Source organism: Phyllostomus discolor, chromosome 6 (assembly GCF_004126475.2).
Source record: "Phyllostomus discolor isolate MPI-MPIP mPhyDis1 chromosome 6, mPhyDis1.pri.v3, whole genome shotgun sequence".
NCBI classification, from domain to species: Eukaryota; Metazoa; Chordata; class Mammalia; order Chiroptera; family Phyllostomidae; genus Phyllostomus; species Phyllostomus discolor.
In genome coordinates, this window is record NC_040908.2 from 14,591,060 (window position 1) to 14,613,706 (window position 22,647).

General features: G+C 56.1%; 1 protein-coding gene across 1 annotated transcript; it reads right to left on the bottom strand.

Moving 5' to 3' along the window:
* Window positions 1–7,106: 7,106 nt before the first annotated feature.
* SLC30A3 (solute carrier family 30 member 3) lies at window positions 7,107–16,196 on the bottom strand. The gene is made up of 8 exons (XM_028516733.2): window positions 15,742–16,196; window positions 11,708–11,889; window positions 11,133–11,279; window positions 10,883–11,036; window positions 10,119–10,317; window positions 9,758–9,863; window positions 9,403–9,537; window positions 7,107–7,938 (listed from the first exon to the last, which is right to left on the bottom strand). Exons 1-8 carry the CDS (start codon window positions 15,834–15,836, stop codon window positions 7,790–7,792), a joined length of 1,167 nt encoding a protein of 388 aa, XP_028372534.1. The 5' UTR covers window positions 15,837–16,196; the 3' UTR covers window positions 7,107–7,789.
* Window positions 16,197–22,647: the final 6,451 nt, after the last annotated feature.

Genomic DNA, 22,647 nt, shown 5'->3' on the forward strand with positions numbered 1-22,647 from the left:
GTTGTTACCCGTCCCCAGGCTTTCCTAACCCTGGCCCTGGCAGGTTCTTCCTGGGGTACCTGGAGGACTTTGTTGGTGGGAAAAGAGGGTTACCATTTATAGAACGCTTCTGCTCCTTTCTAGAGTGTCCATTACCCTTCTTAGGCTACTCGAACAAGCCAGAGGTTACTTTCCCACGGACTCGAGAACCTGCCACACGCAGACACCCACAGAACTCGGAGAGCCTCGCCCTCAAGTGGAGGCAGTGTTTGCTGCCAAGCGGCGCACACGTTCCGCTCAGTTGCTAAGTGGTAGGAGGTGTTTCTGCCCTGATCCTTTCTTTGGCTCTCCTGATCATAACACAGCTCTAAGCTGACAACTTTCCCCCCTACAACTAGGAATGAGATCTTATTACACTGAGAAAAGAAGCTGTCAGCAAGAAACATAGTCCTCCTTCTGGCCAGTGTGGCTTGGTTGGTTGGAGCATCGTCCTGTAGACTGAAGGGTTTGGGGTTCGATTCTCGGTCAGGGCACATGCATGGGTTGCAGGTTCAGTCCCCGGTTGGGTCGTGTGCGAGACAACGGAGCGGTATTTCTCTCCCTCCTTTCCCCTCTCTCTAAAAGAAAAAAAAAAAAGGAAAACAAAGCAGTCCTTTAAACAAAATACCCATAAATGAGCCTGTTTGTATTCATTGAGAACTTCATAGGCTCCAGGTAATTAACCATAAAAAGGTGTTTTGTTTTGTTTTGTTTTAGTTTTCTGGTCTTTCCTCCTGAGATGCTTAAGAGATTTGATCTGTATTTCTTTCTTCTTTTTATTTTCAGAGAGAGGGGAAGGGAGGGAGAAAGAGAGGGAGAGAAACAGATCGCTGCCTCTCACACACCGCCGACTGCGGACCTGGCCCGCAACCCCGGTCTGTGCCCTGACAGAGAATCACACCAGCAACCTTTCGGTTCACAGGGTGGCACTCCATCCACTGAGCCACACCAGCGGGAGCTGACCTGTATTTCCTTTTTTAAAAAAGTGAAAACATAGCTCTAATGATGTGCCAAGCACTGTTCTAACACTTCACAAATACAAACGTATTTTCGACTCACTTTTGGATGAACCCTTATTCTTCCCCCCTCCCCGTGAAAAGAGGGCCGACCTTCCATGCTGGTTTATTACCATTGCAAAGTCATTCCTCCCAGCTATTTGCCGTCCACCCCAGCGAGGAAGAAAATCGCCTCAGTGGGCGTCCCCCTCGGAACCCTGCCACCACCTTGATCCCATTCCTGCCTGTTAGCACTAATGAGCTGCAGCCGCAGGCAAGCGGGTGCCCCTGAGGGCTTTCAGCTGGAAGGGAAGAGGTGGGAGTTCCTGATGAAACTTGGCAGGCATCTCTCGCTCTGCGACAGTACCCGACAGACTGCTGGGGACCCTGCCTGGGGGAGGCGTGGGGCAGAGATGGGGTGCTGGGGTGAAATGAGCGCCCAGGGAAGACCCATCGGGAAGCAGACTCTGGGAGAGACGGGGGTGGGGGCCGTTCCACCTCCAGGGAAGCCTGCTAGACCTTGTCACGCTGAATGGCTGAATGCAGACGGTGGGTGGAGGGGGTCTGGACTAGCAGACAGCAGTGGGTGCTATAAAACACCAAGGAAAGGAAAGAGTGGAAAAGGACTCTGTGGTGGGGGGACCTTGAGACTGGGAGAACGAGGACCGCTGTGGACCAGAGAGCCGGTCTGGGGTAGGGAAGGGTGGGTTCTGTTTGGACATGACATTGTCCGCTGCCGTGGCACATCTACATGGAGATGTCACGTAAATAATGAAGCTAGAAAACTGGGGCGAGGCACAACAGGAAAAAAAAACACGACATTTTTATGTGGTAAGTGCCAAAGAACAGGAACAGGAACTTTATTCACTAATAAATCCCAAGCATCTGGAACAGTATTGGCACATAGTAGATGTTCAGTAAACATTTGTGGACTGAATCCTCAACACAAGCAGCTTTGTGGTGGTAAGGTGGACACCAGATTTCATGGGCTTAGGGAGGGAGGGACTATTTTGGAGGTGCCGATCCCAAGGGGCAAGGGAATAAAAGGTGTTGTTGGGATTGGACCCAAAAGAGTCTAGAAAAGGCTGGGAAGATGTCTGGCTTGACCAGTTGTGGCCCAGTTGACTGAATGTCATCCCACAAAGCAAAATGTCACTGGTTCAACTCCTGGTCAGGGCACAGGGCTAAGTTGCAGGTTTGGTCCCAAGTCAGGGTGCAAGTGAGAGGCAATGCTTTTCTCTTTCATATCAACATTCCTGTCCCTCTCTTTCTCTTTCCCTCTTTAAAAAAAAAAAAAAAAAAAAAAAAAGGCCGGGACAGCTGTGATGAATCCACAGGAGATTAATGGCAGGGTCCCGGAGTTGGGCGCGAGGGGAGCCTAGGCTCCATGGGTTTGTGGTAGAGCTGGGGTGACCATGTCCATCTAGGACATGGCTTTGCACAAGCGTGTCACCCCCCCCCCTCCGCCCCAGGAACCCTAGAAATACCAACTTCTTCCTGCTGGAGAGGTTGGTTACCACCACACACTCCTGCAGATCCGCCCTGGGGGTCAGCTGGTAAGGCGCTGGCTTGTTGGCCCATTGGTGGGAGCCTGAGGGTGAGGAGACAACTTGATGGGCTTTCCACTGGGCCCACATTCGTTTGTTCACCATCTTTCCATCCCCTCACTCCTTTACCGACAGCCGGTACTGAGCGTTCACTGGGTGCCAGGCTGCGGGCTGGGGCCTGGGGGGCAGACTCGAGCAAAGCGGTGCCTTCCCTCGGGGCGATCTGCCGATCTGCCATCTAATCTCCACCGCCCACCCCACACCCTGCCTCCCAGGAGTCCTGCGTGACGAGCCCTGACCCGAACCTGCACGGGGAGCAAGTGGGCTGGGCGGAGGCCAGCCAGCGGGAGGCCATCTCTGAGCAGGCCTCACGGCCAGGGAAAAGCGAGCTTGCTGTTGTAGGATCTCAAACCTGCTGATTTTGGTAAGCTTGAACTGTCTCTTATTTCCCGGATTTGGTTCTCCTTCGTTTCTCCCTAGGTTTTTTGGCTACAGGCCTTTCAAAATGTACAGCCCATCTCGGTTGGGCCAAAGAAAGTAAGAGAATGGAATTGAATGTGCAGACTGCTCGGGCCTGAGGGAGGCAGGCAGGGAACCCTGGCACCAGACATCCACGGGAGAGGAGCAGTCAGAAGGCTCGCACCTGGACACCCACACCCACACCCATCCCCACGGAGCTTTCCTGCTCTGCTCTGAGGAGGCTGCACGTTTTAAGAATGGAAGTTGTTCTGAACAAGGAGCCTGCAGCCTTTCCCTTCGAGCGCCAGGTAGGGGAGGCTATGGATGGCTGCACTTTCCTTCTCCCCACGAGTGAGCCACCCACTTAGAAACTGAGCAGGAAGTCTTGCGGAGGCCACGGAGTTCTGGTGCCAGAGGGAAGGAGGCCACGAGAGGTGCCCTTCCCAGGGTGGCTCCAGTGTAGAGGGTCAGCTCTGACATGGAGGAGATCAGTCTTCTGAGTGGGCTTTGCCCGGGCCAGCTGGGGCCCACTTCCTGGGGCTGCAGGATGCGGAACCAGGGAGCAGAGAGGGGCAGAGGGAAGGCAGGTTCACCATCTGGGAGCAGGGCCGCGGGGGAGAGGCACAGGCCCTGGCAACCCCCGGCCCTCCTTCCTACCCGTGCTCCCAACGCTTTCTCTCCCCTGTCCTGGAAACAGGGTCTACTCTGTGGGATCATTTGTGACTCCAGCTGCATTCTCAACCTCAGGTTCTGCCCCACAGAGGCCAGGAAATGGCCCAGCTCCCCTGGAAGTTATTGACCATGTGCTGGTAGGTTGGGCCTGCAGTTCATGGCTGAGACAGGAAGGCTTGGGGAACTCCCCAAGTTGAGGGGTGAAAAGTCCTTGAATGCAGTTCCCTGGGAGGTGGGAGAATCTGCCAGGAGGCAGGCGGGAGTTTTCCCATCCCGACTCAGGTCCCGAGTTCCCTCCAGAGCCTTTTGGCTGCCTCTGCTGCTACCGTGGCACGGGCCTCGCAGGGGCGCTGCTCCCCTCTGACAGTCCAGCTTGAGGCAGCGGGATGGGCCCACAGCTCCTCCTTTAGACTGACCAGCACTGAAGACCCTGATGGGGAAGCAGAGTCACTGGAGGGAGGGGGACACGGCTTTATCTCCCTGATCTTCCTCTAGACCCCAGACAGATTGCTCCCCTGGCCTGCAGGGCCCTCACCTTGGAAAGGAAGGTACATCTGTCCCCTGCCGGCTGGCCCAGCAGCCCCCAGGTAAGCATCGACGTGAGGAAGTCGGGGCCTGTCCTCTGCCTGGATGCCCCCCAGGCCCAGGCCCTGCACCCTTCCATTCTGGCTTTTCTGTTTGGCTCCTTGGTCTCCTGTGTGTTGTGGACATACCTACCCCTGCACTCTCAGGATGCCAGTCCTGTCTCCCTTCCTCCCTCTCGGGCTCTCCCTTCCATCTGGCCCCTCTGCTCCTTGCCCTCCCCCCTCTCCCCCTGCTTAACCAGCCGTGTAATGAGCTGCCAGGGCTGGGCTAATGGATGGTGGGCTTCCCCGTGGTGCCCCGCCCCTTCCCAGCCCCTCTCCTCACCTTTCCCTCTACCACCTATTTTATCATCAGGGAAGGCCTCCAAGAGAGACAGGGCCTCTGGATAAGCTGGTGGCCAAGGTGGGTTGGGGAGATAAGGGGCTTGGTGCAGCAGCTCCTGCAGATAAGGAATACCCCAGCTCCCTCGGGGCTGCTCTTGGAAAGAAGAAAGATGCTCTGACCCTCACGCCTTCCCTGTCCCTGACGGAGCCCTGCCTGGAGGTGGGTGGAGAGGCAGGGAGCATGGAAGAAACAGCTGGGGACTTAGAGTGGTCAGAACTGAGTGCGACTCCCAACTCTGACCGTTATTAGCAGCATGACCTTGAACAGGCAAGCCTCAGTTTCTCCACATGCATAAAGTTCAGATAATAGGTACCTCAGTGCCTTTCGCTAAGTGTTAGTTCAATACATGTTGGCCCCTTTCCCTGCTGCCAGGGCGCTGGGGCCACCCTGTTCCCCTGCAAGCTCTCCCCCGCATCCTGGACCCCACTGTAGCGCTGACCCTTCCTACAGTCCCTCTGCATGCCAGGCGTGTTCACGCCCACAATGGCATGCAGTCCCTCTTATTACAGTTAGGAAAGCCGGGAGGCAGAGAGGTTAACAGTGATCCCACTGTTAGTCGAGGGCTGAGGCAGAGCCCAGGAGCCCGAGTCCGGAGCCTCAGGACCCGGAGCGCCAGGAGCAGCAGGTTGCTGAGAAAGGAGCTGAGAAACTCTGGCTGGGCAAGAGCTTCAGCGCCTCCTGAGTGGGAGTGAGGGCCTGGCTCTGGTCCGGCCCCTGTCACTTAATGGGTGACCCCGGGGAAGTCCTTTTCCCTCTCTTAACCTCTCCTTCCTCATCCTCTCTTTGCAGGGGTGTGAGGCAGAGATGGACCCCATGCCTTGTGAGGCTCTTTCTGCCTCGAACAGTCCATTCCTTTCCCTGCAGAGGGCCCCGGCACCGTGTACATAGGTGAGCCTGCAGCTTAAGGCCGTTGCTAAGAAGGTGGGCTTCTAGTCCTCGTTCTCCCCACCCTCCATTTCCTCCCCCTTTCCCGCCCCTGCCCTGTCGCTGGGGGCCAGTAATCAATGAGACGTAAAATGAGAAAGTATCAGGAACTAGCAAAGCATGGCGAGCAGCTGGGGCAGCCTCCCCGCTCCCAGTGTGACGGACTGCCAGCCTGTCTGTCCCCTTGGCCCAGCCTCCCACATCCACCTCAGAGCATCAGACCAGCGTGCCTCACCAGCCTGGGCCCAGGCCCCCAGCTAAAGATCAGAGTGGGGAGGCCCACTTCCAACCAGTCCTAACGCCTCACCTTAAAAAGAGTAATGAAACCTGTGTATACTGACAGGCCAAAATGCAGCCAGGACATATGATTGACTCACAAGAGCAGGTTACAGGATAACGTGGTCCCATTTATATTATTATATAGAAGTGTTTGTATGTCTATATAAAACTACAGGTGGGAGCCCTGGCTAGTGTGGCTTAGTGGTTGAGTGCCGGCCTGTGAATCAAAAGGTTACTGGTTCGATTCCCAGTCAGGGCACGTGCCTGGGTTGCCAACCAGGTTCCCAGTGCGGGGTGCACAAGAGGCAAGCACACATTGATGTTTCTCTCCCTCTCTTTCCCTCTCCCTTCCCCTCTCTAAAAATAAAGTAAATAAAATCTTTAAAAAATAAATTGGGGCAGGAGTCTCAAAACTGAACAGCAGCTGTGTCTGGGAGTAGATTCCAGGGGCTACATTTCACTTTCTACTTTATACACATTTCCTTCAAGCCCCCTGAAAACAAGGATATATTATAATATGCTTTAATGACAAAAATGAACTAATTTTTATAATAAAGATATTTCCATTATGGGGGGAACCTTGCAGAAATATACATGGGCAAATAAAAAAATACTGTGTCTTTGCTTCAGGTGGAATTTGATCAATCTGGGATGGGAAGGCCGGTGAACTCCTGATCCAAAGCACTAGATCTAAAGTCAGAGCAGAAAGTTTGATTTTTAAAAAGCAAAAATCAATCCCTCACTGAGTCTGGTTTGCAAGAGCAAATCTGTCAAAAACATACGTGATTCTTAAGGCAAAACGGGAATCACTGTAAAGCGGTCCTTGGTGCCTGCAGCCCGAACCTGGACTCAAGGGCTGGACCCGCATCACGAGCCTGAGAACTGAGCCCACACCGGCAATGTGGTCCAACCATGCCCCCCCCGGAGGGATGGGGCCTTTAGGAACGATTCCCCAGAATCCCTTGGCTCCTTGCCTTCCAGCTTTCTCCTGCAACCCAGCCCAGGGCTCCCGGAGGCTCTCCCTGAGCCACGGACCGGGTCGCTGGAGCAGGCTGTGAGTAGGGAACAGGGTACAGAGCCTGGTGGGCTCTAGCCTGCATCATCGGAATGCGTACTCGACGGTGGAGAGGGTGGAGGGGCGGAAGGGGTCAGGGGCCTGTGCGAGGTCACTTGGACTGCATGAGTCTGTTGGTGCTCAGATGTCTGATCCTATGTCCCCCTCCTGAGGACTCAGCACAGGGGCTGAAAGACGCAGTGAGACACAAGTTTATTGGTGGAGCTGCGGCGGAGTGCCCCCCTCTCTCTGGGATAGCCAGGGCACAGCACCAACAGAGGGATGGACGCAGACCCCCAAACGGACACAGAGGTGGTGCAGACTCAGAGGGGTCATAGCACAGCCACACATGCACAAAGACACACGGGCCACAGCACCAAGAAACACACACGCGTACACACACAGACAAAACCACAGGGCCAGGACACACGGACAAAGTGCAAGTTTCGGGGCTCCTGCATAGACAGAGCGAGGGCCACGTCGGGAGGGGCCCCTGCTACCTCCCCCAGGCACAGGCACACCAACAGCACGAAGACAGGCAGATGCCCCAGCCAGCCAGCCTGCCACACGGACAAAGGAACCCCGGAAGGGATGCTCCGGGCTCCCAGACCGTGGGGAGCTGGGACCACAGGCCCTCCACCCCCACCCCCAACGCACTGATTCTCTGCTCAGTCCAATTCCCACCCCACTTCCCCGCCCCCAATACTTTGGTCTTGCCCACTGGGGCTTGGGGCTGGGAAGGTGGAAGGTGGAAGGAGGGAGAGAGGAAGGGGTAATGGCCCAGCTCTGTCCCTTCTCCGTGAGCAAGGAGGCGGAGGCTGAGAGTCCAGGGCGGAGCCTGGGCCTGGCAGTGGGGTGAGCGCAGGGCCGGCTCAGGCTTGGGGAGGCTCCCGGCAGCGCAGGCACTGGGCCATCTCGGGCTGGTACTGCTCGACCTGCAGGGTAGAGCTGGAGAATCCAAACCTCGAGTGGAGCCGGGATGTGGCTTCGGCCAAAACAGCTTCCGGGTCTGCCGTGGAGTCTGTGGGAGAGTGATAAGAGACAGCAGGTTCCCGGGGAGTCGGGCACCAGGCCGCAGCTGAGATAAGGGTCCGTGAAGGGGGACCCAGGGGCTTGCATGGCATTAAAGCCAGGCTTCGGTGGGGAGCTTTGTTTGCTTTCTGCGTTGTTTGAAAAGCACACAAACGTAAAAGAAAGGATCGGAGAGACTCGCCCCAGATCGACTATGCTAACACACTAAACTGTTCTCATTTTTGTATCGTCTCTGTTCTTTGAGTGTCCGCACACAGCTGCGGTTCAGCAGCCAGGACAACCCAGATGTTACGTATTCTGTCCCATTGTCCCTTTAGAACTGCCATCAAATATCCCACCAAGTATAATATTTTTGGCATCCAAATTGCATGTCTCTGATTGCTTCTTGCATCTGGAAGAAACTCAAAAATACTTTGTCAGCTTGTGAGTCACCATATATATTTTTAATAGTGAATCATAATGTAGATATAATTTTATATTCAGCTTTTTCCTCCCAGCACTGGACTGCAAACAGCTCCCCTAGTTGCCATACAGTCTTCACAATTGTCATTTTTAGTAGTTACATGACACCCCGTGAGTGGAGGTGCTGGAAGTTGCCTAACTGTGCCCATCCCTGGTACCCATCCCACACAGGAACTAGCAATCTTACAAAGGGCTACTGGTTCCCTGCACCACTTTAAAGAGGGTGAGCCCTGGCTGGCGTGGCTCAGTGGATTGAGCGCCAGCCTGCGAACCAAAGGGTTGCAGGTTCGATTCCTAGTCTAGGGCACATGCCTGGGTTGCCAGGTCCCCAGTGGGGGGGGCGTGCAAGAGACAACAACACATTGATGTTTTTCTCCCTCTCTTTCCCTCTCCCTTCTCCTCTCTAAAAATAAATAAAATCTTTTAAAGAAATTAAAAAAGATTTGGGCAGGAGTCTCAAAACTGTGAACAGCAGCTGTCCTGCTGATCCAGGACATACGTGTCAAAATAAAGAAGTATTCTACCTGGCTGGGCTGGTGTAGCTCAGTGGATTGAGCATGGGCCTGCAAACCAAAGGGTTGCCAGTTCGATGCCCAATCAGGGTACATGCCTGGGTTGTGGGCCAGGACCTCAGTACCTCAGTACCTCAGTAGGGGCATGTGAGGGGCAACCACACACTGATGTTTCTCTCCCTTTCTTTCTCCCTCCCTTCCCTTCTGTCTAATAAATAAATAACTCTTTAAACAAAATAAAGAGAGTGAAACCTCCCCCAGAATAGCCAGTAGCTAACCATATAAGGCTCTTCGGCTCCACCATGCACATGTGTGTGTGTGAGAGAGAGAGAAAGAGAGAGAGAGAGGGAGACAGAAAGACAGAGAGATGGAGAGAGAGGCTGAAACCCAGTAATTCAGGCTATCTTCCTATGTTTGTGGGGGGAGGGGGAGGGAGGCGTGTTTCTAGGGATAACTGGCTGCGGCCAGTGTGGACTCACCGATGGCCAGGTGTGCGGAGGCAACGTGGTAAGTGAGCGTCAGGGACCACAGGTGCAGCTCATGAGTTGCCCGGACTCCTGGCACTGACAAGAGTGTATCCCTCACCGGCTCAAACCCCAGATTTCGGGGGGTTCCTGCAAGCAGCACCCACCAAGCCTTTCTTCTAGAGTTGCTCCTGCCCAGGGCAGCCCCGCCTCCCTCATGCTGTCCCCACTCATCCTGCTGACCCCCACCATTCACCCTGGGCCCAAAGCATCCTTCCAGCAATAGGCCCCAGAGCCCCAGCCTTCTCCCCACATGCGTCAGAGAAAAGAGAGAGGCTCAGGGGGAGGGGAACAGTGGGGACTGAGTCACCTTCCATGAGGACACGGAGAACATCGCGGAGGGTGGGAGCTGTGGACCCGAGGGCACAGATGGAGAAGAGGAAGGTGCTGATGGGGTCGGCTGCCTTGTACTGAGGCTGGGGAGAGAGAGAGAGAGAGAGAGATTCCTGAGCCCGGGAGCCAGGTACCCTTTCAGAGGAAGATCTAGGGGTGTGCTGGACAAACAGGCCCTAAGAGGCCCCTAAGAACCCTGCGGAGGGGAAAGGGACCCTGGGCCGGGAGCCCTGGGAAGCTAGGAGCTGGAGTCGGGGAGGGAGGCTGCGGGTCCTGGGAAGGAGAGGACGGGCTGTGGGTTGGAGGAAGAAGGCTGAGGCAGGCCAGATGGACAGTACCTTGAAGTAGATGAGGATGGAGGCAGCCAGCACCCCGAAGCTCTGCAGGAGGTCCCCCAGCACATGCACAAAGGCTGCCCGGACGCTGGTGTTCCCCAGGGGCAGGGGCTCCCCGGGCCCCTCCTCCAGCGGTGCATACTCAGCCCCCCTGGACCCATGGCTGTGGGGGGGCCCAGCCTGGTGCAGCACAAAGGCCATTCTGAGGGGGAAGCAGAGCAGCTCAGCCCAGGGGCCTGCTCTCCGCCTCCTCTGCCCACTTCTGCTCCACCTCCTCTCACCTCCCCAGAGCTCTTTCTCCACCTAATTTCTCCCTATGTTCCCAGCCCCAGGAAGAAGATGACATTGTCCAGGAGAGACAAATAGTGCAGCCTGGGGGCAAGAATACAGCAAGCGGTGCCAGGGATTTGAATTTGGACCCTGGCCCTGCTACTTCAATAGCTATGTGGCCTGGGCAAGTCACCTGGTCACCTCTCAGATCTATTTCATTAACTGTATACTAGGGGCCATACAACCTACCTCATGGGGTGGTTGTGAGCTTGAGCTGAGATAATACTATGAAAGCCCCAGCAAGAGGGGATGGTACACACAGCAGGCATTTCACAACTGTCTGCTGACTCTGACTTTTAGGTCCCCACCCCAGTCCCCTCTCAGGCATTCCCAGGGAAGACCGCTGGGGACTGCGTTCATGCTGCCAGCTCTCCCAGCCTAGAGGAGGACCCCTTGCCCTGACCCCGACAAGGTGCCCACTCCACACTGGAACGTACAGCAGATTGGCACAGACTGCGATGCTGGCGGTGAGCAGCATGGCACCCGCCTCGATGTGGTAGTCGCTGTGCAGCAGGCGGATGAAGGCCAGGTACAGGAGGATGCCAGTGACCATCCAGAGGGAGACCACAGAGGCCAAAGCCCCCAGAGTCTCTGCAGGCGAAGACAAGCTATCAGAGACCTGCCCGGGACCTTAACAGGCACCCTCTGGCAAGACTGGAGGGTCACCGGATCATGCAGGAGCTTTACCAGAACGGTGCCAGCCAAAGGTCATGGTGCGGGTGGCCGGACGGGTGGAGAGCCAAAGGGAGAAGAGGCTGCCCACCATGCTGCCCACGTCTGCCAGCAGGTGGGCTGCGTCGGTCATGATGGCCAGGCTGTGGGCCAAATACCCGCCTGCAAGGGCGAAACAAGCACGGTCTGGTCCTGCAGGTGCGTGTACAGGCACGGAAACGGGAGTGGGGGACAGACGCCCAGGTGGGAACTGTGGTTCTTCACTGGTGAAGGGGTGACACAGTTTTTATTTTCTTTTCACTCACCCACATCTTCCAGTTTTTCTACATCGATGTATTTTAACAACAAGAAATAGGGCTTTTAAAAGAGCCATTATCGCAGAAGCCAGGCGTGGACCCTGCCCTGAATTTCCCTTGGTGCCGTCCTTCCCTCTCTCCCACTTCTGGAGTCCCGGGCACCCAGCTCCCACATCCCAGCCGCCCCGCATCTTCTCCGCACCCCCACCCAGGGACACCCCTGGGACTCTGGGTGGAGGGCGGCTCAGGCGGGTGTCCGGGGGCTGGGGTTGCAGGAGCAGCTCTCGGACTTACCGACCACCTCCCCGGCCATGAAGACGCAGCACACAGCACAGGCGGCACACAGCTGCCTCTGTGCCTGCAGCCTCTCGGGGGTGAGGCCCGGCTGTGGCAGGGGGTCCCTATGGCAGTGGTGGAAGGGCATCTCCACAGGTTTGGGCTCCTCGGGGAGGGCCTCTGAGGGCTCTGCAAAGAGACTGAGGCAGGCAACGTGGTTCAGCCGGGGCCTGGCCCACAGGCTGACCCGCTCCTCACTCTCGGACCCCAGGTCCTACAGTCGGGCTTCGTCAGATGTGGCCCAGCTTTCGCTGCTTCCCAAGGCCTGGCCACAGCTGGGACCTTGTGGACAGAGGGCCACACGAGAGATGGGGCCTAAATGAACACCCAGATCTCAGCCGTCCTTTCCTTTTCGTAAACATTTCACAGCTGGCAAGCGCCTTAGAGACGGCCTAGTCTAACACCTTACTGAAGAGATGGGAGGTGTGAGGCACGCATCTGCTGGACAGCCCCGGAGCCGCCACTGTCCACCCTACGGTTCCGGTGCCGGTGCCGGTGCAAGAACAAAGGGTCCTCACACTCTCTGTCCGTCTGATCGCGGCAACCACGACTGGACGGGGGAACGCAGTGGAGAACATGGAGGGTTTACAGCTCCGAAATTACCCTGTGGACAGTTGAGCCTGCTTTACTCAAAGAAGAATCTAGAATGTGAGTGTACAAGAGAAGTGTTCGAAAATTATTCCCCTATGCCCTCACTCTCTGATTGATTCCACTTTTAAAAGCTGCAGGGTTAAAATTGAAGGCAAGCTAGTGTTTCAGAAAGAAAAAGGAGGACGAGGAGAAAGAGAAGGAGGAGGAGGAGAAGAAATAAGAAGAAGAAAGAAGGATGACGAAGATGAAGATGGAGAAGAAGGAGAATTAGTTGTTTTGGGCTCAGAGCGGGAGGGGACTTATGGAGGCCACACAGCTAGTTAGTGGTAGAGCTGAGACTGGACTCCAACCACACCAATCCATTATGTAGGCACCGTAAGATAAACCAAATGAGCAAACCATCAAACAAAATTCTTCCTGAACTCTGGGAGTTTCTGGTGGACAAGACGAGTGGATACGCAGAAGGCAGCTGTCGCCCTTAGAGCAGTCAAAGTGCTATCAGGGCTCCGACAGAGAGATGCATGGGTTCCAATGAGGGAATCAGGGGAAATCCGAAGAAGGCCCCATGGGGAGGGCTCTGAAGGGTAAAGAGGATTTCCATGAAGACGAAGTGCGAGTACCAGGCAGGGGCAATGCGAAGGGAAGTGGCGAGGGGAAGTGGCGTGGAGGTGTGGGGCAGACTCGGCACAGGATCCTGCCCTTAGTGCCTCCTACCTCCCAGGCCCACCTCCTGTGCCTCCACTCGCAGCGTGGTCCTTTAAGGGAGGAGTGGAATGTTGGGACCCAAAAAGTCTGAGGTTCCTGGCACAGAGAACTAATGGCCAGATTCCAGAGCTGGGTTGTCACGGGGAGGATGGTGTGCAGAATGCTGTGACTGGCAATGGTAGCAGTAAGAACACTGGCTTTGGAGCCTGCCACATGTTAGCTGGGCCTCAGTGTGACCGTAAGCACCCAGCTGCGGCCACTTTAACTGCCCAGGGCCATGGACCTCCCTTGACAAGTGAGAGGGGCTGAGGGCACCATCTGGGGAATGCCAGCGCTGAGCTCAGGTTGATTGAGTTTTAGGCCCATTCTGGCCCAATTCTCCCCCTCACTACTACCCAACCCGAACCCCAGCAAGGACAGAACCTTCCACGGAATAAAGGACCTAAATAGAAAAATACTGTCCTGGAAATAGTCACAGAAGTGTGACGAGAATATCAATGAGTGAACGTGAAGGCTCCAGATAGAAACCCTAATCACAGCAGTAACATGGGGAGGGGTGCCTGGGGCCTTCCGGCTGAGGAAAGCTCTTCCAAGTGGGTCATTCAGGTGCAAGGGGAGTGGGGGGAACTTTGGTGCCTGTAGGGAAAATCCAAGTGCCGGTTGGTAGATTCATTTATTGGAACTCCCTTCTAAGACTTAGAATCTGTATGTGTGTGATTCCAGGTGTTTCCAGAGAATATGGGGAGGTAAGGGTGGCTTTGAAACCCATCCTCCTCCTTCGGCGACGTGCCAGGCACAGGCAGTGTATATGTGCTGAAGCCCAATCCAGCGGGAGAGACAGAGGTGCCACAAATGACCTACTATGCGAGGAGAGGCTAGGGCCAGGAGGCATGCGAACAAAGGACTTCAGAGCACAGGGGAGGAGGGGACCGACTCTAAAGGGGGTGAGGAGAACTTCACGGAGGGAGAGCTGCAGAAGATGAGACCTGGGTGGAGAAGGGCAGGGCAAACACACGGAGCGTGAGGAGCCAGGGAAAGGGCAGAGGAGGAAAGGGATGAACTCTAAGGAACATAAATGGAGAGACACTGATTGATTTCACGTATCTTTCCTGGGCCCTGAGATGACCTTGCTGAGGAGTCTGGGGGGAAGGCAGGAGAGGAGATGGAGGTGTCCAGAACAGACCAGGCCACAGGCTCCCTGAGCAGAATTTTGGAGGAGGGGTTGGTTAGGTGGTGAAGAACCTCTTTCAGAAAATACTGCAGGATTTGGTGACTAATGGTCATATGAGAATGGACAGGAGCTGGGAGACAGAGACGTGGGTCTGAGGGGCAGACAGAGGCTGGGCGGCTTTGGGCGGGGGCAAGGTGCCTTTCCTGGTCTGCGCCGCACAGCACCAAGGTGGCCACCCATCAACAGGCTGCTCCCCTTTGTTCTGCGGGAAGTGGGCCCTAAAGACTCTCATTGTCAGCGTGTGCGTGTGTACGCGCGGGGCGGGGGACCGTGCGTGCTGTTTAGACAAGGAGATGCAGTTTTCCCTCCCCAGCCCGCTGAAACCCCAGCAAACAACAAATAATGTTGAGGGGGGCAGAGAGATGCAGGGAGGGGAGATGGTCTGAGGAGATGCCCGGCCCCGGCTGGAGCCCCCCAGCCGCCCACGTCCGCAGTCCCCTGCAGGAAGGAGTCAGACGGTGTCTTCCCTCCTTCTGCTCCCCCGTCCACCCAGGTTCACAGCCCCCACCCAGAGAAAGATCCAGAAACACACACGGAGGCACCATATCCAAGACAAAAGGAGAGAGGCTGGGAGAGAAACAGAGAGACTGGGAAAGAGGGGAAGAGAGACAAACGGACGGTCGGCCAGCAGACAAAATGGCCAGCGGAGGTGGCCGAGGAGGCACTGGCTGGGCCGCTCCCAAAGACCAGGCGGGCAGAGCCGGCGGGCGCCGCGCGGGAGGCCGGCGGGACGCGGAGGCGGTTCTCCCGCCGCCCCCGGCCCGCTGTCCCGGCCGCTCCGCGCGCCTCATTTCACACCTCGCCGCCCCCGGCCCCGTCTGTGCGCAGCCCGGAATACCCCCTGCCGCCCAGACCGCACCTGCTCCTTCCTTATCGCCCCCTCGATTCCTCCTGCCCGCCGCGCCCCTGGCGCCTGGAAGACCCGCCGCGGGGTCCGGGCCCCTGCTCCGTGCGGGTGCCCGCGCCTGGCCACGGCTGGAGGGGACGCCCTGAGCCCCAGCGTGCGGAGCGGGGGCCGGCCGATGGGGCTCCGAAGCCTGGGCTGCGCGGGGCGCTCCCACCGCCAGGGCCCCGGAGCAATGCGGACATCGGGGCACCTGGCGCGGACTCCGCTCCGACGGAGGGCAGCGGCTCTCGGGGAAGCCAAAAGCGGCGGGGGCGGCGGAGGGGTGCGGAGGGGTGCGGGGGGCGGGCCGGGGCGCCGTTTCGCTGGACCGGGAGAAAGAGTGCGGCTGGGAGGGGGCGCAGAGGGCCTGCAGAGCAGGGGGGTCCGGGCGGGCCGGTCAGGCCGGCCGGGGTCTCCGTGCGGCCACAGAGGAGGGAGGCACGGGCGCGCCGAAGCCGAGGGAGTCGCGGTGCGCTGGGTCAGCCGGCCCGGGCCGCACCGAGGGAGACAACGAAATGGACGGATGGCAGGGGGGTGGCGCACCCCGGCCGGCCGAGGGCTGGCCCAGGGCCGTCCTACCTCTTCAAACGCAGGCCGCCACCGGCGTCGCCGCGGTCCCGGGGGCTCACCAGGCGAGTAGTCTCCGAGCCCCCGGTGGCGGGAAGGGGCTCCATGTCCTCGCGGCCCCCGACCGTCTAGGCCCCACCGAGGGGGAGAGAGGTGGGGCCGGCTCCTTGCCAGGTCCAAGAGGCCAGCCGACCCCTGGACTCCCCGCAAGGCAGCGGGGCCACCGGAGTGGAGGGAACTGCAGCGACTGTGGCGTGGGGAGTCTGAACTGCAGATCCCGCGGCCGCTGGAGCCCCGCCCCGAATGGGGCGAGCTCCCTAAGCCCCGCCTCCAGGCCACCCGGCCTCTCCCCCCAGCTAAGCCCCGCCCCCTCAGCACAGCCCCCTACCCCCCAGGCAAAGCCCCGTTGCCCCGCACCAGAGCCAGGTGGGGTGAGTGGGAGCCTTTTGCGCCCCCCCACGCACCGCGTTCTGGAGAAGCCTAATTTCCATAGCGGCCCCCCCCCCCCCCCCCCGCGTTCTGGAGACCGCCTGATTTCCATAGCCCACGCCCTCTTGGCGCACTAGCCCCGCCCCATCCAAGCCCCGCCCACCGGTTCCACGCCAGGTTCCTCAGAGGGGACCTCCCCGACCAACCCGCACCCAAAGACCGCTGCCCCTTGCAGGCCTGCGCAGGGGCATCTCTGCCTCCGACACCGGGTCATACCGGGACCCCAGTCCCCTACACCGAGGCAGAGACAGGTGTAGGTCCATTACCTGTGTCGAGAGAACCAGAAAGAATGTGGGGCGAGCAGTGTGATCATCTGGGAGAACTCCAGGGACTCCGGCCAGAAACCACTCTGGGAAGGCTGTGGGGTCAGAATTCCTGAGCGGAACCCGCTGCCAAGCACTGTACCGCGCATTATTATTTATATTTATACAGAGACTTCGAATGGCAGACAGCTTCCTGATCCCCTCCCATCCACTAATATTCCTATTTTCCGGGTGGGTGAACTGAGTCCCAGAGAGAGAAGCGTGCAGAGGGGTCATGCAGCCGGTGAATGAAGGGCCGGGGCTGGACCCCCGTCCGCGGCGGTCCCTTCCCGATTCCCGGCGCGACACTGGTGACCAAAGGGAGTGCGGTCTTGTCACTCTGATTTCTGGGGCAGCGGAAGAAGGGAAGAGCAGCTCCCCGTCGCTCTGGGGTCACAAGCCACTGTTCCTGGAGGGAGGCCGTGGTCCGCTTGCCGACAGGGGATTCGTAACCTTGAACCTGTTGTACCTCCCGGGGCATTACCTCCCTTTGCCTCATTTTAACTGAAGCCGGGGAAGGAGCCACTTGCAGCAAAGTCGGTTGCGGAGCCCGAAGCTGAAGCTTCAAATGCTCAGTGCCTTCTGCCCCTCACACCTGCTGTCACTGTAGATTAAAACGGGGTGGTGGTTGGATTGTGCATTCCAAGCTGTGACCAAGTCTTAAAGCAGGGGGCCCGCGAGCGGAGGGGAAACCTGGAAGATGGGAGTGGTTAGTAAGCTCAGGCAAGAAACCCATCAACCTCGCCTGTCAGAGCACACTGGGCGTCCTGAGCTTAGCGACTTTATTACCATTATTCCAAACAATGACACTGTATGTACACCTCTAAAAACAAACAAACAAACAAACAAACAAAAACTGGAACTCGTGCCAGGCAGAATTGGAAGTGATGGGGTTAACTCGGGAGAGCTCCGCGGAGGAGGTGAGGCTTGAACGGATTAAGCAAGCTAGCTGGGCGGCGGGCTGGCTGTTCCGGCGGGGGAGAGCGAGGCTGGTGCGGCTGGTGCCCGGGTTTGCGGGCTGCGTGTGCGTAGGTACCGTGCTGCGCCGGGGAACCCAGCGAAACAGAACAAGGAGGTCTGCGCGAGCCCACTGCGCTGCGCCTCCACTCATGCTGCGCCCGGCGCCCTCACCCCACTCCCCGCCCAAGACCCAGCCCAAAGCCCACACATGGGGAGGGGGCAAGTGAGGGGGGTGGCGTTCTCCCTCCAACCTCCCCTAGATGCACAGGACCTCAGCTCCTTCCTTGGGCCAAGGGGGGGGGGGGGGCAAACAGAGGTGGCGGGAGCGGAAGCCACGAGCTAAGGTCACCTCGTTGGTCAGTGTCAGAGCCAGTGTGGAACTCATGTCCTCGCCCGCCTGCGCCAGGGCCCGGGCACGTCCCGCCTGGAGCCGTCGGTTTTGTAAGCTCCGCACCAGGCCCGCGACTTCCCGGATTCTGAGCGCCTCGGAGCTGGGATGCGGAGGGGGCCACCCGGGCACTACAGGGCTCGGCTGCGGTAGCCCCGCCCGCCCGAGGTGGCGGCGCGGGCGAGATCCAGAATAGGAAGAAGGCGCGGGGCGCTGTGGGGGAGAAGGGGCTTCTTAGGCACGCCGCAGCTGATGACGACACCCGGGGATGTGATAGTAACAACTATGGCTTCCTCCGGGATTTCCCTTTTTGGGCTGCCCACGGCGCGCCATCAGCAGCCCTGGGTGCCGGGGGATGGGGGTGATGCGCAGACGCTGGCACGTGCCCTCCCCACGAGCGGGCGGGGAGCGAGCCGGCTAAGAAGGGAAGGGGGCGTCGGAGCAGATGGATTACAGAGCTGCCCTCCGCCGCGGCTCCCTGGGTGTCGGGCCTCGGAACGTGCTGCCTCCGGAAGCTGGGACACCGCGGGAGAATACCAACAGTTGCCTTTCCTTGGAAATTTATGCAAGAAAAGCCTGGCAGCAAAACAGACTGCTTGCACCTGTTTCTCAAAGAGCCATCAAGTGGCCGTGTGAAGAGCTGTGCAAAGGGTCCTCTCGAATGCCGGGTCTGAGAAAGACATTCTGCACCTAAGAGCTAGGAAAATTATGCAGCAATCAGAAGCACAGCTTCGAACGGTAGTCTTGTAAGAACTATTCATTTAACACTTACTGAACACTTATTTCCTGCCATGCACGTTGCTAGCATGGCGGGGATTCCTAATGAGCAAGATGAACAGGCTGTCTTCCTTCCTGGCTTTAACTGATGGCAAGTGGTTTCAGTTTTTGCAGTGTGTTGTTACTGATTTGCCCCTGTGCTCTTACTGCCTGTCCTGCCTCAGATGCCGATCTTCCCTAAAGGGAGTCCTTAGGCCCCTCTTAGTCCCAGGCAGGATGCTGGCAGGAAGCTCTGGATGTTTCCCGGAAAACAGGTCAACGGCAGTTCCAGAGCACAGGCTGGCAGAGCAGATCAGAAGGGGACAAGAGAGCAGATTGGGGTGGGGCTGGGGCTGGGAGGTTGGGGGGACTCAAGCTAGACCAGTTCACCTTGATAGAGAAGGAGAGTAAAGCCCAGCAGTGAGGTCAGGATTTAGGCTGGCTAGAGATCTCAGGCAAGATTTGGAATCCAAGCATGTGGCAAACCTGCTCTCCATTCACTGCTCAGGTGTCACCTCCAGGAAGCGTTTCCGGACACCCCCAGCTGGGTTATGTGTCCCTACCTGATGTTCTCAAGACCCACTGTGCTTATGTGATGGTAGCACTCCCCACGTTTGCTTGTCTGTCTCACCAGAGTACAAGCCCACTGAAAGTAGGAATCCTTTCTCATCACTGTGTCCCCGGCGCCCCCTACTGGCTGACACGTTGTCCTTGAAAAAGCCATTCCAGAAAGGAGGAGCCAATTTTTTAGAGTGGAATCAGTAGGGAGGAAGCAGGATTTTAGTTGGAGATAGGATGAAAGCCAGCAGCTGAAATGTCACCTCCTCAGCGAGGCCTTTCCTGACCTGTAAACTAGGTTGGTCCTCATGTTATACATTCTCACTGTACACTTTTTCTTCCTTAGCATTTATACTGTAATTACAGTTATTTGGGCCCTGGCTGCATGGTTCAGTTGGGTGGTGGTTGTTCACTGTACCCAGAAGGTTGTCAGTTCGATTCCCGGTCAGGGCACATACCTAGGTTGTGGGTTTGATCCCCCGTTGGCATGTGTGGGGGCAACCAATCAATGTTTTTCTCTCACATCAATGTTTCTCTCTCTTTCTCTCTTCCCCACTTCCTTTCTCTAAAAATTAATGGAAACATGTCCTTGGGTGAGGATTTTTTGGTTTTAATTGTTATTTGGGAATTGTTTCTTCACTTGGCTTCCAGGATACTGTAATCTGGTTTTCTTCTTACCTCTCTAGCTGCTTATTTTCAGCCTCCTTTGCTGGTGTCTCCTCATCTGCTCAACCTTTCAAAGCTGGGCTAGTCCGGGACTTGGTCGCCCTCTTCCCTTACCTCCTCAGTCCTATGGAGATAACACCCCGTCTCAAGGCTGTAAGTACTATCTAGAAGCAGAAGAAAGCAATGGCTGTTGAAGCCAAGTCATGGGTACATGGGGAATTATTGTACTATTCTATTTTTGTTTGTGTTTGAAATTTTCTATTAAAAGGAAACTGCAAAAGAAAGCATCTTATAATGCTCAGATTTCTCACTTGAACTCCAAACTTAAATATCCAAATGGCAGCTTGACCTCTCCTCCGTAATGCCTAGTAGGCACCTGCAGCTTCCCCAGCCTGAGCCCGAGCTCCTGACCATCACTCCCATCCCCGACCTCCTTTCAGCGGTCCTCCTGTGCCGGAACACGGTGACTCCATCCTTCCTTTTGCTCAGGCCAGAAACCTTGGTTAGAGTCACCGATGACTCCTCTGTTCCCACCCCCATCCATGCTGTCAGCAAGCCCTGCTCCCACCCGTGTCCAAACCACCACCATCTGTATTCTAGCTTATCAAAGTAGCTTCCAAGGTTGTCTTCCTTTTTCTGTACTTATTGCCCCATAGCCTGTTCTCAGTCGAGTGGCTAGACCACACAGGCCAGATGTCATTACTCCCTGCCTCACCCACTGTCAGCTGCAGGCCTTCCGCTGGCCTGCAAAACCCTGCACAGCCTAGCCCCTCTGATATCATTCCACACCACTCCCACCGCACTCCCCAGCCACCCTGCCTTTGCGCAGGCCCTACAACACGCCAGGCGTGTATGTCCCCACCCCAGGGCCTTTGCATTCCCTTGTCTGTCTACCGGTGATAAGTGCACTTTGCCAGATGTCTTCACTACTCCCCTGAGTACCTACTTCAGATTTTGACTCAGACATCACCTTTTCAGGCCCTACCTGCTTATCATTTTTAAAACCTCACCCAAGGGTATATTTATTGATTTTAGAAAGAGAGGAGGGGGAAAGGGAGGGAGGGAGAGGGAGAGAAACATTGATTGGTTGCCTCCCATATGTACCCTGACCAGGGATCGAACCCGCAACCTTTTGGATGCTGCTCCAGTCAACAGAACCACTCAACCAGGGGCTACGTATCCTTTTAAAAACTGCAATCTCCCCTCAACAAGTCTCTGTCCCCATCCCCTGTGTTATGTTTCTCCACAGCCATTACCACTACCTACATACTGTATAGTTTACCTATTTCGTTTACTGTTTATCTCCTTGCCCCATAATGTCAATTCCATGATGGCAGAAAGTCTTGTGTGTTTTGTATACAGCTGTATCCCCAGCATCCAGAACACTGTCTGGCATGTGATAGCCCCCAATAAATGTCTGTTTTCCACACTAGGCTATAATTTATGAGTGCAGAAGAAAGTGTGACCAATTATCATTGGGTCCAATGAAGTAGGCATATAGCAGTGCTTAACGGATATTTGTTGAGCAAGTGAACCGATGAACGAAAAGAACAATTCATGAGGGGAAATGGTGTGAGAGCAATGGTACAGGAATGTTTAGGGGGGAAAAGACCAGTCTGAGTGTTAGGGAAGGTTCACTTAAGGGCAATAGCAGACACTATGTTTGGAAGGGTAAGTTGGAACAAGTTGGAATCAAGGGTAAGTTGTAGAGTTCACTGCCAGACTTAAAAGGTTGTTTTGTATCCCATAGGCTAAGACCAGAAGAGTAGTAATGATGGAAGCACTGCTCTGTGAACTTTGACCTGGAAGCAGTATGCCGGGTGAAGCTGGCAGGATGGAGAACAGTTAGGAGGCTAGGACGGCAGTCAGTGTGCTATGGCATCCTTTATCTGGAGCACTTCAGGGTTGTGGGAGCTGAAAAGCAGGGACAAATGAAAGAGCCATTTAAAAATTAACGAGAATTTGATGGAAACAATGAGTCTGCAGCCCAGAGATATTTGGGTTTTGAGCATCATTACCCTGGAAAGTGATAACATTAACATAAATGGAGAAACCAAGAGGAATAACCAGGTTGAGGGCAAGATCATGAGGGCAGATTTTAGAATGTGGTTTTGAGACAATGGGAACCTGGCACGTGGATGACACGAAAATGACACTGAAACATTGCTGTGACACTGAAGCCAGAGGTGTAAGGTTGGATCTCCGAAGAAGAGAGCTTAAAGATAAAAGCCCACAGAATATCCGTGGTCAGGGGGTGATAGAAGGGAGAGGAGGCAGCAGGGGGAGAGGAAGCGCACCAGGGCTGCAGAAATGAGAAGACTCGAAACAGGTGGGGCTGGACCGGAAGGAGAGAAGGGATTTAAGGCCCCGCGCCTCCTCCCAAAACACAGCCTGACACTCCACCAGTCAGTCCTTTTGCGTTAGTAAGAATGAGGTGGGTGAGGTGTTACAGTCTTCCTCACTGTAAGCCGAGTTACAGTGTTTTAATCAGATTGCTTTCCATCTACCACTTAAGAATAAGGTCATTTTATGGAGTTTTTGGTTTTCATTAGAAACGTTAAAAGGAGAGGAAGTGAGAGGGGTAATTTTGGAGATCTGACTGCTTGGGAAGGACTGTCAGGGACATTTTGAACAGCCAGAAAGCAGCATGGGGTACTGGGCAGGAAAACAAGAAAATAGGTTTCTCAAAAGCTGAGAAGGATGGAGAAAGGGGGTGGGAGGGTACCAACAACAATGTGCAGATCTTCTCAGAGAAAGGATCCAGCTTTTTCCCTTCTTCCCAGAGACAAAATGAATAGT

What these genes read in the sequence shown, in the direction of transcription:
- SLC30A3 (XM_028516733.2), bottom strand. Translation starts at nt 15,836, where the DNA reads ATGGAGCCCCTTCCCGCCACCGGGGGCTCGGAGACTACTCGCCTGGTG. An exon ending in CATGGCCGGGGAGGTGGTCG is followed by an intron (nt 11,280 to 11,707) that starts GTAAGTCCGAGA and finishes TCGCCCTTGCAG; the next exon opens with GCGGGTATTTGGCCCACAGC. An exon ending in CCATCCTCATCTACTTCAAG is followed by an intron (nt 9,864 to 10,118) that starts GTACTGTCCATC and finishes CTCTCTCCCCAG; the next exon opens with CCTCAGTACAAGGCAGCCGA.